This window comes from Vidua chalybeata, chromosome 12 (genome assembly GCF_026979565.1).
Source record: "Vidua chalybeata isolate OUT-0048 chromosome 12, bVidCha1 merged haplotype, whole genome shotgun sequence".
NCBI lineage: Eukaryota > Metazoa > Chordata > Aves > Passeriformes > Viduidae > Vidua > Vidua chalybeata.
In genome coordinates, this window is record NC_071541.1 from 17,699,302 (window position 1) to 17,713,931 (window position 14,630).

The window sequence follows — 14,630 nt, forward strand, 5'->3', positions numbered from 1 at the left end:
TGCCGGGCTGTCAGCGCTGCGCCGGGCACGGCGGGCCGGGGCAGGGCCCGGGAGCGAGGCGAGCGAGGGGAGGGGAAGGCGCCGGGACTCAGGGACCGCACAGCGAGCGCGCACCGCCCGCCGCCCACTGCCGACGCGCTCCCGCGCGACTCCTACTTATCACCTCCGGCGCAGTCCAACTGCCGCCGCGCCGCGGGGGGAGGCCGGGGCAGCACAGCCGCTCCTCAGCCGGCCTGTCCCCGCCAAACTTGGCCCTCCGCGCCTGGGGAGCGCGGGGGCTCCGCGGCACCGCAGCCCGCGCGCTCGTATCTCCCGTGTTATCCCGGGTTATCCCGGGCTCTCCTCCCCCTGGAGCGCGCTTTGGCTTGGCTCAGAGCTGCGGGCGCATTTTGTTCATCCCCTATTCACGAAGGCCGTTTACGCTCAGCTCCCCGCGCAAGCACCGTTGCCCGCCCGCCCCTTGCAGCGGCGCTACGCAAACCGCGTAAGGCGCCGGTCCCTTGCAGCGGCGCTACGCAAACCCCTACGCAAAGCGCGTACGCCGCCCGTGAGGGGCGCTGGGGGGTGGTGGTGGTGAAATGGCCGCGGGGGCAGCGGGGAGGGAGAAGGAGCGGCCTGAGGCCGGCACCGGGCGCTGGAGAAGCCGCGGCGCTCAGTGCCAGTGCCCGCGGCCGCCCTTCCTCTGCAGCTCCAGGCTGCGGCCGGCGCCACCGCCGGGCAGCGGTGACCTTCCCGCGGGTCCCACAAAATGGTGCCCGCGCCTTCTCCCTCAGCCGCTTCACGCCAGGGATGTTCTCTCCTGAGGCTTCACGCTGGTGGTGTTTTTTTTTTTTTTTTTTTTTTCCTCTTTAACCTCTCCGGCTGTATCGGTGCCTTTTCATCAGTCTAGAGTGAAAAATGAGAGCACAGACATTCATTCTTGTAGTTTGGGGAATGCCCCAATTACTTGTGCTGGGCCTTGGTCCCTCTACTACAAATTTCCCCTGATTTTCCAGTCTGTTTTGTGTGGCGTTTTTCTGCCGTGTATGTACTAATCTGACAGTGACTTCCCTGTTCACCCCCTCCCCATGGCCAATCTGTTCATGGAAAACAAGCTCAGTGTTGCCCAAACGCTCCCAAGTAAAAGGCTGTTCATGAACAAGGGTAGCAACTCCCATGCAGGTAACATGTTATTACAATTTAACAGTTAAGGGCAAAGAAGTACAAAATATACAGGGAGAGACGAGGTAAAAGTCTGGATTTGGGCTAAGAACGAAGTTAAGAAGTTAACGTTGCCATAACCAAATTGCTCACATTTGTCTGTTTCACTGCTCTAGAGTGTGTATTTCTAAGCAGTGTTTGTTTCAAATTCCATTCAGGAATTATATGGTATTGCATTTAAGCTCAGCTGGTGTTACCACCTGTGTGTTTTACCAACTAAAGGCCAAAATGGAAGGAGTTGGCACTGGAGCAAGCAGCAGCTGTCTAAAGTCTGCAGCCTCTGAGATCGGAGGGCTCGTGAGAACAGGGGGAGGCTGCAGCGCTTTCAGAGTTCATCAGGATGTTTATCAAGAAATGCCACATCATGCGGTGGAATCCACATCCCGAGTTGTCACAGGCTTTTTCACAGATGTATTAGGCAGCAGTGTGGCTTGAATAAACTTCTGGCATTCCAAACTTCCCTCCTGGATACAGAACATCCCAGAACTCTGGGTTTGTACAGAGGACTCTGCCCTGGCAACCACATGCACCCAGGCTCTCCTGCCTGGCTGATCAGCCCAGCTCAGTCAGGCCTCAGTTCCCATTTTCTCTTCTGTTTCTCTGAGTTTGGGGCAGGTCGAGTCTGCATTTCTTTTAGCTGTTCTAGAAGGATGTAGGAGATTTTGTGTAGAAAGGAGTCTTGTGCTGCTTTGTGCAGGAGAGAATTCCAGTTAATGTGTCTCTCTTCACATCTGGATTATCCCTAATCCACTCACTGACACTGCCCTGCAGAGACCTGTTAATTCACCCTGTACCCAGTCCTGCAAATCAAAAATGAAAGCTTTTATTGAAACCTGTATTGGTACCTACACCTCTATGAGTAAATAAGTTTTTAGAGCAATTTGAAATCATTACCTGGAGGCAGCTGAATTGTTTGTGCCATGATTGACCTGGCCTTCTTTCCCCACGCTCTGTTCTGGGCAGGGTTCAGGTGTGCAGGCTGGGAAATCTCCTTCCCTCACCTTCCTGGCTCACTTCTATTTCACAGCTGTTTTCAGCACTGGAAAAGTGGAGGCAATGTTTTTTAATGTATCATTAAATGCTTTGTAATTTCTCAGTGGTTGCCAGCCAGCTATAGTATTGTTTTCAAACCCTTAAGTTTCCTTTGACATGGGGGAACCCGTCTACAAGTTTGTTTTTTTTAAGTTTTTTTTTAGCAGTAGAGGAGGGACTTCTGTTGTAGTTACAGCCTTAACAATTGGTATCTTGAGATACTGAAGAGTATCCCTTTAACGGAGGTAAGGTCGAGCTCCCGACAGGAGCTCGGTAGAGGCCCTTGGTCTCCAGTTACTGGGAGAAGCCCAGTGTCCTGGTCTCGCGGGGTTGGAGCCGGAGGGGGTTCTCCAGGACACCCAGCACAGCTCCTGCCCGGGTTTGGGCTCCTTTCACCCCCGTGCCCGTGAGGGGAACTGCCGGCCCCGCCCCGGCCCCTCCCGGGCCCTTCCCAGGCCCCGCCCTCCCAATCAGGGGCCGCGGGGCGGGCACGCGGGAAAATTTTCCCAAGCTGCCTCGCGCCGCCGTGAGGCACCGCCCCGGGAGAGCTCCTGCCCAATGGGCGGCCGCCTTACAAAGCTCCTCTGTGCCGCCGCAGAGAGCCGCGCGCTGATTGGCCGTGGTACCGGCGGCGCTTCCGGTCATGCTGCGCCGGGCGCGATTGCATCATGGCGGGACGGAGGTGAGGGGGGGGCCCCGGCCGGACCGGCCCGGCCCGGCCCCTCGGCGCCTCACGGCCCGGCCAGCCGGGCTTGGCTCATGCAGGCGGCGGCTGGCTCCGAGACGCGAGGGCGGGTCGGCTCCGGCGGCGTGCCGGGGCGCTTGGCGGGGGAGCCGGTGCTGGGCGGCACCTTTAGGGTGTCCCGGGAGAGCGGCGGCTCGTGGCCCGGCAGTGCCTGTGCTGGCTCCGCGGGAGCGGGCTCCGGCCGGGCTGGCAGCTCCCCTGCGGCGTTTGGCCTTGTTAGCTCGATTTCTGTGTGTACAGCGTCGCGTTCGTGTGTGTGTGTGTTTTACTGCCTGGGTGCTGTACAGATCCTTTGCGTTTTCGGCAGTTTAGGGATTACTTGTGGGGTGTACTCATTACAAGTTAGCCAGATGCTTTTATTGCAGGGCTTAATACTTAGCAAGTCTTGGTTTCGTTAGTTATTTGTACAAAGAACATAAGGCCCCTTACAATGTGTAGTATGTCTTAAGCATTCCCTTCAGCATCCTTTTAATAGGGGGGGTTGATGAATGCACCCTTGTTATTGCCGCAGCTGCGGTGACTTTGATATCTCCAGCAGACATTGGCTTCCACATCCCGGGAGCCTTTTGAGAACTTTTAATTCGGCTTGGTGGTGACATGCTTAGAAAGCAGCTGTCAGGTAATAGAATTCAGTTGTCACATAAAAGCAGTGCTCAGTAACTCAGCTGACACTGGTTTCTGAGTTTTTATTAAAAAGACGTAGTTCAAAGTTATTTCAATATAATCTAGATTTCTTTTTTCACAATGGCATGTTACATTTTTAATCAAGGTAGCATGATGACGACAAGAATTTCTTAAGCCATCACAAGATACAGTGTAAAACTGGGCTCTTGATAGCATGAAGTTTTTGTATCTAAAGAGAGCATTAATTAATGAGTGTGCTTATTGCTTTAGCAGTGTTTTAATTGGCCTTTCAGTATTAAAGGAAAACCTCGCAGGGGAACAGCTGGGCTAGTGTTGCAGTTTTATTCCTCGTATAAGACACTAGCACAAGATTTTCAGAAGCAACGTTTGTTCTGTAGTTCAGCATTCTGTTCCCATCCATCCTTGCTTTTGCTTTAAACCTGGTGGTTTCCACCCCTTCTAGAAATGGAGAATTGTGACTAGCAGGTGATCAGTTTAAACTGATGTTACCCCAGAACAGTACCTAAAAAGGCAGAAATGGGGTGCCAGGTGTGCATGGAAAATAGAGCAGTGTTTAACTTTGGAGAAGGCAGCTGTGGGAGGAGAAAGGAAGCTCCTTGTCTTTGGAAGGAATTTTGGTCTCTTTTACAGAATAGTTTGTGGGAGAAGGTGACTGGAACAAGAGGAAGAGACTGATCATAAACCCCTGGAAATCAGAAACCTTTTGTCCACCTTTAGTTCATCCTGTGTTTTTATACTTACCATTTCTCAGTCGACAAAATCATTAATATCATGAAATCCACTTTGTTTTAATCATATACCTGATATATGGAAAGTAGAACACTAGTTCTCAAATGTGGGTTCACTTCATTCATAGTGGTATTTTATTTGAATTTTTATTGATTTTTAAAAAATAATGTTTTAAAAAGCACACGAGAACTTGCTTTTATGGTTTTAATGCATGCTTTTTTTTTCTTGTAGATAAGAAGCCCAGCTTAAGTCTCAGACTGCTGTAGTACCATCTCCAGACTTTTGACACCTTCGCTAGTGAATGTTGTTGCCCTCTAGAAAAGTAAGTGTACTTAATAAGAACTTGCTTAATGGTGCATTGTCTTAAACTCTAACACTTCTTGTCAGCAGAAAATGAACAGAGAACCCTTCATGTGTTTACTGATCTCTGTAAATGTGAAGTGTTGTCTGAAAGTGGGGTTTCATTAGACATGTTTGTATCATTTCTGTAATATGGTTTGTGATGTTTTTGCTCAGTCTGTGTTGAAGTAATGAAGTTGTCCTTGATTATTTTGTGATTTAAAATATCTAGATTGCTTATAACAAGCTTTTCTTCTGTGCTGTAGAGATATTCATACCTCTGTCTATAAAATGATTGTTAGATCTTGGCTTTTTTTCTCTGAGGTTGAACCATGGCAAGATTTTCAATGTGCTTTTGCCTTTTAAGTCAGTCTGTTTAAAATTCTGTTCAAAATTCTAGATTTCCACAAAATTCTGGTTTGTAACTTGGAAAAAATAACCGCTAGTGATGGTTGCATGTTAATTCCCAAGAGGATATTTATTCCCAATTCCAAAGTATCTAATTGCCCCTGCTCCTGCTGCAGGAAGCTGGTGCTGTTGCTGTGTGTGGGTGGGTTTGTGCCCTGTGGTTGCTGGACGCTGCTGTGCCCGTGCAGTGCTTCAGTTGGGAGGATGGGCCCACAGTGACCCTGTGACTTACGCAGGGAGGCTGTGACCCGTGAGCAGCCTCCTCAGCCCTGTCACAGGCACACCCCAAACCCCAGCCTGCCTCTGCTTTCTGCAGACACACACCTGACAGCTGGCCAGTCTGCAAACCCTTTGCAGTTATCACTAATTTGGGAGGGCTGAGCTGGAGCTGAGTAGAACATGCACATCCTTAAGCCTCAGGTCAGCTGGCTTGTGGGAGATAAAAGCTTTAAGGCTGAATTCTTTTATCATTTCCATTGTCTCTGTGATCAAATCCTTGAGAAAGGACACAGCCTAGGCAGTGCTTCAAGGCAGAATGGTGAAAACTCTCCTACAGGTTGTGTGTAGAGTAACTCACTGTGCTCAGGCTGGTTATTACCTCTTAAAATATATCCAGGCCATGTCCATGTGTTCCTTGTCAGCCTTGCCACCCCTCCAAATGCTGTGATGCCTGTGCACCAGGTTGTGGGATTCTCAATTATAATAATATGATAAAGGATAATTTGGGTTTATTGGTGGAGAGAATGATTTGTCATGAATACAAAAGTGGTGGAGTTGGTCTGTAGAACATTTTTTCATAGGGGTTCAAGCCTTGAGCTGGCAATTTTTGTGGTGTTCTGGGTTCCATTTAAGCAAATGTTTTGGAGCTTCAGCTGTAACTGAAAGAATTCTTTGTGCATTTGCCTTTGTTGCTGCTTTATGGTTAGTATTTACAAACCTGAGTAAATCCCAAGACTCAGGCCTTGTGCCATTACTTGCAATTCTCTAATGCCGAGTGAAGCTCAAGGCTGTAGTAGCTACTTCTGGTGTAAGTGTGCTCAGGAGCAGCAGCTAAAGTGAGAGGTGGAAGAACCCTTTTATTCTCTAGCATCATCTGTTACAACCTTCATAACCAATTTTCTCCTGTTAGGGAGCTGCTGTCTCAGAACACTCTTATTCCCCAGAGCTTTGTTTAATTCTTGCAGTGGCATTTTATTGAAAACTGACCCTTTTCTATCTCACAGTAGGTCTGGGACCAGGCAATTGCTGTGTATTCCTTATTATGTTGAGAATTCCTCTTCCCTGTGTTGATTTTACAGCATGGAAGTGGCGTGTTGGGCCTCAGTTTTAATGTACTTAAAAAACTCATGTTTATCTTTGCAGTGTTTTTCAGCTGTGCTCTCTGCAGTCTGGCTGCTTTTAGGGGCATCTGAGATTGCTGGCACAGCCTGATGGAAAATGCTCTTTGAAACATCTAAACAGTGTGAATAAATGTACAGTGAAAAGGAGCCCCTTCTTCAGTAGTTTAAAGTGAAATTCTCTGATACAAACTGGTGCTGAAGGGTCAGTTTGAACTCAGAAGCTTTTCCTGAAGAAAAATCTCCAAGCCTGTAACCAAAACATAATTTACCCTTTGACTGTTTTCTCTGGGAAACAGAAATAAAAAAGGGAACAATCGTAGTTGAATGAATGGAGAATCCTTTTCCTGTTACAGAACTTTGGTGTGAGTCAGTCAAAATTAGGCTTTTTTTAGAATGGTGTGCTTGCTTCCATGCTTGCAGTGAATCAGGCTCTTTGGATTGGTGGCATGGATTTGAAAGATATAAGTTGTATATGTGGAGTTATTTTTTCTCACTTCTATTCAGTATGTATTTTTCTCTTCTTGATCCTGTTGGGAAAGAATGGTTCAGCAAGTTCCAGAAAACATAAATTTTCCAAATGAGGAAGAGAAGATATTGACGCTCTGGAAAAATCTTAATTGTTTCAAGGAATGCCTGAAGCAATCAAAGAACAGACCTAGGTAAGAATCCTTTAAAAGCTGTAGCAACTGTGTGTGGCAGTGCAGGGTTGGCTTGGCTGTATTTACTCTTTGTTTTCCCTTGTTCTGTAAACAGCAGCACCCTCCCTTTGCCAGCAGCAGGCCTGGCTCATGCTGCTGTCCCTTTATATTTCACTTGGTGAAGAATCAGCGGTGTTCAAACAGTTGTAATAAACCTGTAATTTCCTGCCTGGTGGGTTTGTAAGAGCAATGGGGAGGTAAGCAAAGAGCTCTTCCCACGGTGGAGCAGTGTGCTGGGGTGTGCCATGGGAATCCTGGTAGGACTGGCAGTGGTAGGAACTGAACAGGCTGGAATGTCCTTTCAGTCCCACTGCCAGTGTGGCACCTGTGCTGACTGATCGTGGAAGAGGAAGGAATGGATATTTTCCAAGTGAAACACAAGTAGTATGAGCATGGAGTCACCCTGCCTGCTGCTCAGTTTCTGCTTTAATGAGGAATGTTTTGTGTTGCAGGTTTAACTTCTATGACGGCCCCCCATTTGCCACGGGGCTCCCCCACTATGGCCATATTCTTGCAGGAACCATCAAAGACATTGTGACCAGGTTTGCTCATCAGAGTGGTTTTCATGTTGACAGAAGGTTTGGCTGGGATTGCCATGGCTTACCTGTGGTATGTGTCATGAATTTACCTGCAGATACTTCTGCTGGTTCCTCTTTCCCTGTTGTTCCCTGCTTATCACTCATATTTCTGTTGCTTTTATACCCGACATTGTTGCTAAGAGAGAAATGGAAGTTCCTTGTCCAGTGTTTCTCTGGCTTTTGTGTGTGGTGAGTTCAGGAGCTTCCTACTGGTCATTGCTATGAACCTGTATTTATTTGGGTCATATTTCAGAAACTGGTGTTTTGTTTATTTTTCTAAAGAAACAGTCACACCAGGGTGAGCCTTTGAAATCCCTGCCTAGTTCAGGTGCAGCTCTCACAAAATCTCAAAAGGTTAAAGGAGGCCCCCGAGCCTCATTAGAATCTATAGGACACATAAAGCATCCAGGGAAATCCTGAAAGCTTTTGATAAGAGGATGTTTTGTTTTGTTGTTTTCCATGCTCCCAGGAATATGAGATTGACAAGACTTTAGGCATTAAAGGGCCAGAGGATGTGGCAAAGATGGGGATTGCAGCTTACAACAAAGAGTGCAGAGGGATTGTCATGAGATATGCCAAGGAGTGGGAGGTGAGTGGAGGCTCAGTCCGCGTTCTGCTGAGCATTTCTAAATGTGTTTTTGCAGAACTGTTTCAGGTGGGGGAACTTGATCCTTTTGTCTGATTATGTGCATAAATCTCTTGGCTTTAAGCTCGTGTGTTTCCCCCATGTGATCCTGAAAGGGGAACAAAAAGAGCAACTTTGTGGCTCGGAACAGACACTGCTGTGCTGGCAAGAGAAGGTTACTTGCAGGTTACCTGGACCTCAAAGTGTCTAATGAGATGCACTGAACAAATAATAGATATGTTGAACGTTGTCTCTTTCTTTGTGTCTTCTCTTGTCTAAAAAATTGAAAGATCTGACTTTGGTTTTCTAATGCAGCCACTGAAGAAAATTAACATTAACCTCACTGCTTTTTTGCTCCTCCTTCCCCACAGTCTTTTCATTGCCAGAGTGCAGGGCAGCAGCTTGTATTTTTGGAAGAACAGAAATTCTCACATCTGGTTTTGTCACAAGAGGTGTGGGTAAACCCTCAGTCTTCCCAGAGAATATTGGTGTCAGCTTTGCATCCCAGGAATACAGGGAGAGTGTTGGTGTCTGCAAGTTTGAAGAATGGTAGTTCTCTAAAATTATTTCCAATAAAGCTTTATCTTAACCATATTTTTTTTTTCCTAGGCAGAACAGTCCTAATTATTTTAATTTTTTCCTCCTGCGTCACACTCCTCTGCATGTTTCTAGTCCTGCTGTGTTTCTTTTCATGGAAACAGGAGTTTCTTACTTGAGCATCACTTGCCTCTTGCCCTTGGGAGCATTCTGAAGTGAGTGGCTGGATGAAAAGCAGACAGTTTGTTTTTTTTCAAATTACACTCTGAAATGTCGTATTTCAAACCCATCATTGATAATTCTTTGTTGCTTTTAGAAATAAAAATAGCAAGATACGTTCTGGTTTGTTGTGGTGGTTTAACCCCAGCTGGCAGCCAAGTACCAATGAGTGGAGATAAGAAGAGTTTAATTGAAACAAAATAAAATCTAATGATGCTAGTGATAATAATAGTAAAAGAGGAGAGAGGGAGGAATAAAAGCCAGGAAAACCAAGTGATGCCCAGTCTGGCTGCTGAGTGATATCTAGCCCAGTGATTCACAGCTCCTGGCCAAGACCCCCCAGTTCTCTGCTGGGCACGGTCCTGTGCTATGGAATGTCCCTTTGGCCAGTTGGGATCAGCTGTCCTGGCTCTTCTCCCAGCCAGCTCCTTGTGCAGCTCCTGGCTGGCACAGCCTGGGAAACTGAGAGCTCCTTGCTTAGGGCAAGCACAACTCAGCAGCACCTAAGCCACCAGTGGGGTAACAACATTATTCCCATCCTAAATCCAGAACACAGCACTGTACCGGCTGTGAAGAAGAAAATTAACTCTATCCCAGCCAAACCTGGAACATTTGTGGTTCATTTTCCATACCTTTTAACTTGCTGTGCTTCAGCAACTGGTGTTTTTGCAGTGCTGGTTAGTCTAAGCACTTGATAATTTGGGTGGTGAATGGATTTTGTATTTTGTTTTGTTCATAAACTTGTGCATGTATGTGTGTATTTTAGATGATAAATAAAAATAATGAAATTTGTTTAAATATCTTTTGACTTCTAATAAATTCAAATACTTCGGAATAGTGCCGGGAGAGGAATTACCAACGTTTCTGTTAGATAGTGTTTCTTTTCTGCCTGGAGTGGTTAGCAAATATTTGAGCCTTATGAAAAAATAGAAAAGGTTCCTTGGCTGTGTGAGATCTTACAATGCTGAGACCAAACATAATGCTCCAACTTTGTGAATCCTTGTGCTAATCAGTCCTAGGCTATGGATCTTACTAGTGGTGTGTCAGAGTGGCTTAAAGGTCAGGATGGAAACTGATCCATGTCAGGAGCTCAGGTGTTGTGTGAAAATGTAGAGCTGAGGGAATGCATGTGTTTTGTGTTCACTTGGCTGGTTTGACATTCAGTGTGGGCTGTGGGTGACACTGTCAGGACAGGTGTCCCTGGCTTGGCTGTCTGCAGAGCTGGGGGGCTTGGATGGCTGTGCAATCCCACTTGTCCTAGTGAATCCCACAGCTGGCTCATTCCTCGTTAGTGTCTGGATGTGACCATGACCTGTCCTGAGACAGGGGCTGGCACCTGTCACTCCTGTGGCTTTGGCAGCCCTCTCATGGCTCTGGGAAGTCAGAGAAGGCAGCTGGCCCTGGAATAGTTTGATAACTTGTCATGTATCAATTTCTTTCAGCATTGCTTTGTCTTCAAGTTACATCATGTTTTCATGGAACTGAAAGCTGATAGACTTCTGGGTTTTCACTGTCTCTGCAACAAGTAGTCTTAAAAATAGAAGTGAGACCACTGTAATGAAAAGCAATTTTCAGGCATTTGAACCTTGGCTGAACCTTGAGTGATCCACCATTTCTATCTGATGAATGATCCATGTGATCTACCGTTTTTGCTGTGTTGAACACATTTGCCTGTTGTGTGACTTTGGTTCTAAATAACCATGCTCATGGTTTCATTCCTTCCTTATTTCTGCCTGTATGAATACACTGTTTGGAATTATTATCAGGCTAAAATATTTTATAGATGTATTTCATTGAGATGGGACAAACAGTGCACTTAAAACCCAGCTGATTTTTATTTTACAGAATAAATACTGGTAATGTATTGTGCCAATGCATTGTTAAGATGCCTTTCAATCTCTGTTTTTGTGTCTTAACAGTTCAGTGTTACCAGATTAGGACGCTGGATTGACTTTGAAAATGACTATAAAACTCTTTACCCCGAGTTCATGGAGTCTGTGTGGTAAGTGAACACACATTGCTGTAGGGATTTGAAATGTGAGAAAGGCTTCACTCATTGCAAACATGTGTTGGTCCATGTAGCCCTAGAACTGTTCAGAAAATGCCAAATGCAGATAAAACATCAGGCAGAGTAATTAAATTGATGTGAAATCTCTTGATGTCCAAGTGACAGAATGAACTGTCCCATTTTTTCCTTCTCCAGGATATCAGGACTTTGCAAAATCAAGTGCAATAAAATAAAATAACACTGCCTTTAGTAAGCCCTGAAATCTTACTGCTCTGTGCCAGTTGAAAAGCAGTTCTGAAGATCTATTAATATGGTTCTTGGTTGGTTTAGGAAATTACATTCTAGCTCTGCATTCTTGATGTTCTTCACACTGTCAGCTGCAAATGGGCAAACTGTCCAAGCTCAGTTTAGCTCCAAACCTCTTCTTCAAGCCTGATTTTGGAGGCTGTGAATTTGCTGTTATCTTTTTCTTGGCAGCACAGTTTGACAACTGTCTTGGACTCCTGGTGCAGAGCTTAATAAAGTTTGGGTGTTTTGGCAATGTATTCAGGGTGCCTGTTGGAATTTCAAAAGACAAGACAACCTTACAGGTTAAGGATGATCAGGTTGGTTTAACACAGTGAAGCAATGGCAGCTGTGAATCCTTTGGGTGATAGAATGATAAGGTGAATTTCAGGCAGAGGCTTAGTAGGGTATATGCTGACAAAAAGCCATTAAAAAGCAAATTATGTGCATAATAAAGTATTACTGAATATTTGGTAATACTAGCATTACTAATCAGCTTTAATTGTGTAGTTAGTTTCATGAAGTTGTGACACTGGATTGACAGACCTTTTAGATGTCCCTGAAGCCACTGCAGAGGGCTGAAGTGCCAGTGAGATTTCAGTGAGCATTGGAAAGATGGTGGGAAGGCAGCAGATGTTTAACTCACTCAGCTGAAGAAACCCTGCATAATTATAAAGCCAAAACTGACAAGAAACCTTCATTTTGTAAATTACAAAAATACTTAGTGGCGCCTCAAATCCTGTTTAACTGGATTAAAAACCAAACCTGCCTTGAGCTAGTTGCAGGGTCTCTCTCAGCAGCCCAAGCCTTTTTTTTGGTGGTTGGTTTCTCCCACCACTTCTTTAAAAGGCAGTTTCTGGTCTTTGACCTGTGTTACAGAGATCACCTCCTCTAATGCCTGCTTTGATACAAACTCTAAATTATATTGGATCTGAAAACTCAGTGAGATTTCAGGAAGTATGTAGGCATACTTAATTTTGTACTTTTTTTGCTTCCTGATACTGTTAAGTTTCTGTTAAATCATGTCATGAAATGCATTTTCTGTTTTTACAAATTAGGTTTTTTTTGGAAAGTCTCCTAGGACTGTCTCAGGGCTGAAGGAGATAATGCTTAAAGAGAGCTCTGTCACTGTATTTAGAGTGGTGCTTTTGGCAGGGTAATGCAAAATTTCCCAAAAGTTCAATAAATTGGATGGTTAGCCAGGCAATCATCAGACCCACAAGGTGTTACTGAAGTTACTTTGCATGTCCATCAGGAATGTTAATTTGAGATGTAGGTTCAAGCATGCTTCTCTCACAATTTATTCAATTTTTTCTGAGCTCCTTTTAAAATTCTTTAAAAAACCTCTAGGTGTCCAGTAAAACTAAACTATGGACACTAAAATTTGGTGTCCAGCTATGTACAAAAGAGAAATTGCAGCTTAATTTCTGCATTGACTGCCCTGGAGACCATATTCACCTGTCCAGTGGTTTTACCTTGTTGTTATTCTGTCTGTGGGAGTACAATGCTGAATTTAGGCCCAGAAAAAAACAAAACAAAAAAACCCCCAAAAAACAAACAAACAAAAAACCAAACAAAAAAACCCAAACAAACAAACAAAAACAACAACAAAAACCCAACAACTTATTATGAAAATGGTAGTGGGCATGGCAGCTGTAGGTTTTGTGGTTAAAATATGGTGAGGAGTTTGTCTTTAGTCATATGATCAGCTAAGCCAGTCTGTTTAGGTTGTATTTTTTCTGGTCTGTAGCTTTTCCTGCAGCTCTGGAGTGGCCTCAACTGGAATTTCTTTGTGGCATGTGGTGTTTTCTTCCTTGTTTCTGTTGAGTTCAGTGAGATAACCTAATACTTGTAATAAATGTTGTTTTCAGTGGTGGCTGATGTGATCCAAATTATTTAGATTTGAAGTATTTAGGACTCAGACACCAAATACATCTGTTCAGTATCTCTACAAAACAATATTAATAAGCTCAGAATGCTAGAGAGCATTTCTTTTTCATCTTTATAATTGGTCTGGTGGAAATGACTACCTTGTTGGCATTTTGATGTAATGTCATATGATGACTGACTAAACTAAATTTTCAGCCTGCTAAATTTTGACTTACAACAAAACATTCATTGGTAGAATTGTGGTATCCTGGCAGAATTTTTCAGGGGAGGATTGAGAGTTGGTGTTAGTGAGAGGTGAAACTGCACTGGTTTTGCATGTTAAGATTCAGTCAACTGCACATATTGAATAACTTCAATAGAACTTCCAAGTTCTAATTCTGTACCATTTGTCCTGCAGCCAGGACAATCTCAGTTAAAAAGTGCCCTTCACTGGAACAGTGCAGTGAGTGATGTTGAGCTGGCATGGCACAAACATGAAATATGTTCTTGCCTTTTTTTGTACAGTCACAAGACACATGCAGTGAAATGGAGAGGAGCCTGATGGGGGCTTAAACTTCTTACTGAGGTGGTCTGAAAGAAACCTTTGGGAGTTGGGATAACTATAAATGAGTGTCCTCAGTGCTGGGTTGTTGCACAGGTGTGGGCTGGGTGTGAGTTCTCCCTGGGAAGCAGCCGGTGGGATGAGAGGATGCTCTGCTGTTTCTGGGTGATGCCAGGGCTTGGCCTCTCCTCCTGCTCCTCTGAAGGGTGGCTTGAGCAGATTCCTGTCACCATCTAGTGCCCAAATGAGCAACTGCGGGCTGAGCCTGGTAGAGACAGCCCTTGGTGGCAGAGCTCTGGGAGGAGGTGCCAGGGAGAGCTGGGCTCACACCCAGCCTGCCCTGAGACAGGCCCAGCACTCAGCACTAAACCAGAATGATCTCAGAGCAACAGATCTCTGAACAAAAATTCTCCCAATAGATTTCTCCTAGTAGAAATCACTATTGCATTCTGTGTACTCCATGACTAGTGATTCTCTAGAGAGATACTGGTGATAAGAAATGTGGTTTGTCCATTTCTCTATGAGCTACCTGTATTTTTTTCCCTCATTCTTGTATTTCTTTTGTGCATTAAGTTCTCTAGTCCCCTTGTTACCTTCTCACCATTCCAGTCTTGTTGTATCTCCTTACCTGTATTTTGGAGGAGGAAAACACTGCAGTCCTAGGGATGATCTTTGGGATAAGTCTAACATCAGTTTTAGATATTCAAGTTTTCTGTTATACAGGTATTTTGCATTTCTGGCTTGATCCAGAATCTCTCAACAAACACATAGTTCTGAAGATTACAGCTTGGAAGGTAGACCTGGAACAGAA

The 14,630-nt window shown here is 45.0% G+C and overlaps 1 protein-coding gene and 1 non-coding gene across 5 annotated transcripts in view; both read left to right on the forward strand.

The window, feature by feature from the left end:
- Positions 1-2,866: 2,866 nt before the first annotated feature.
- Positions 2,867-14,630, forward strand: part of IARS1 (isoleucyl-tRNA synthetase 1) — a 92,803-nt gene continuing 81,039 nt past the window's right edge. Inside the window, exons 1-6 of one of the 4 annotated variants that reach the window (XM_053953664.1) lie at positions 2,867-2,914; positions 4,583-4,673; positions 6,978-7,097; positions 7,589-7,745; positions 8,184-8,303; positions 11,015-11,097. In XM_053953664.1, coding sequence (XP_053809639.1) covers positions 6,979-7,097; positions 7,589-7,745; positions 8,184-8,303; positions 11,015-11,097 — 479 coding nt within the window. In that variant the 5' untranslated portion in view covers positions 2,867-2,914; positions 4,583-4,673; position 6,978. Of the gene's footprint in view, positions 2,915-3,062; positions 3,208-4,582; positions 4,680-6,977; positions 7,098-7,588; positions 7,746-8,183; positions 8,304-11,014; positions 11,098-14,630 lie in introns of those variants that run through there. The other 3 variants (XM_053953666.1, XM_053953663.1, XM_053953665.1) reach the window with 3 other exon arrangements.
- Positions 5,251-5,384, forward strand: LOC128794405 (small nucleolar RNA SNORA84). The gene has a single exon (XR_008433084.1). It is a non-coding gene; the product is annotated as a small nucleolar RNA SNORA84 (small nucleolar RNA).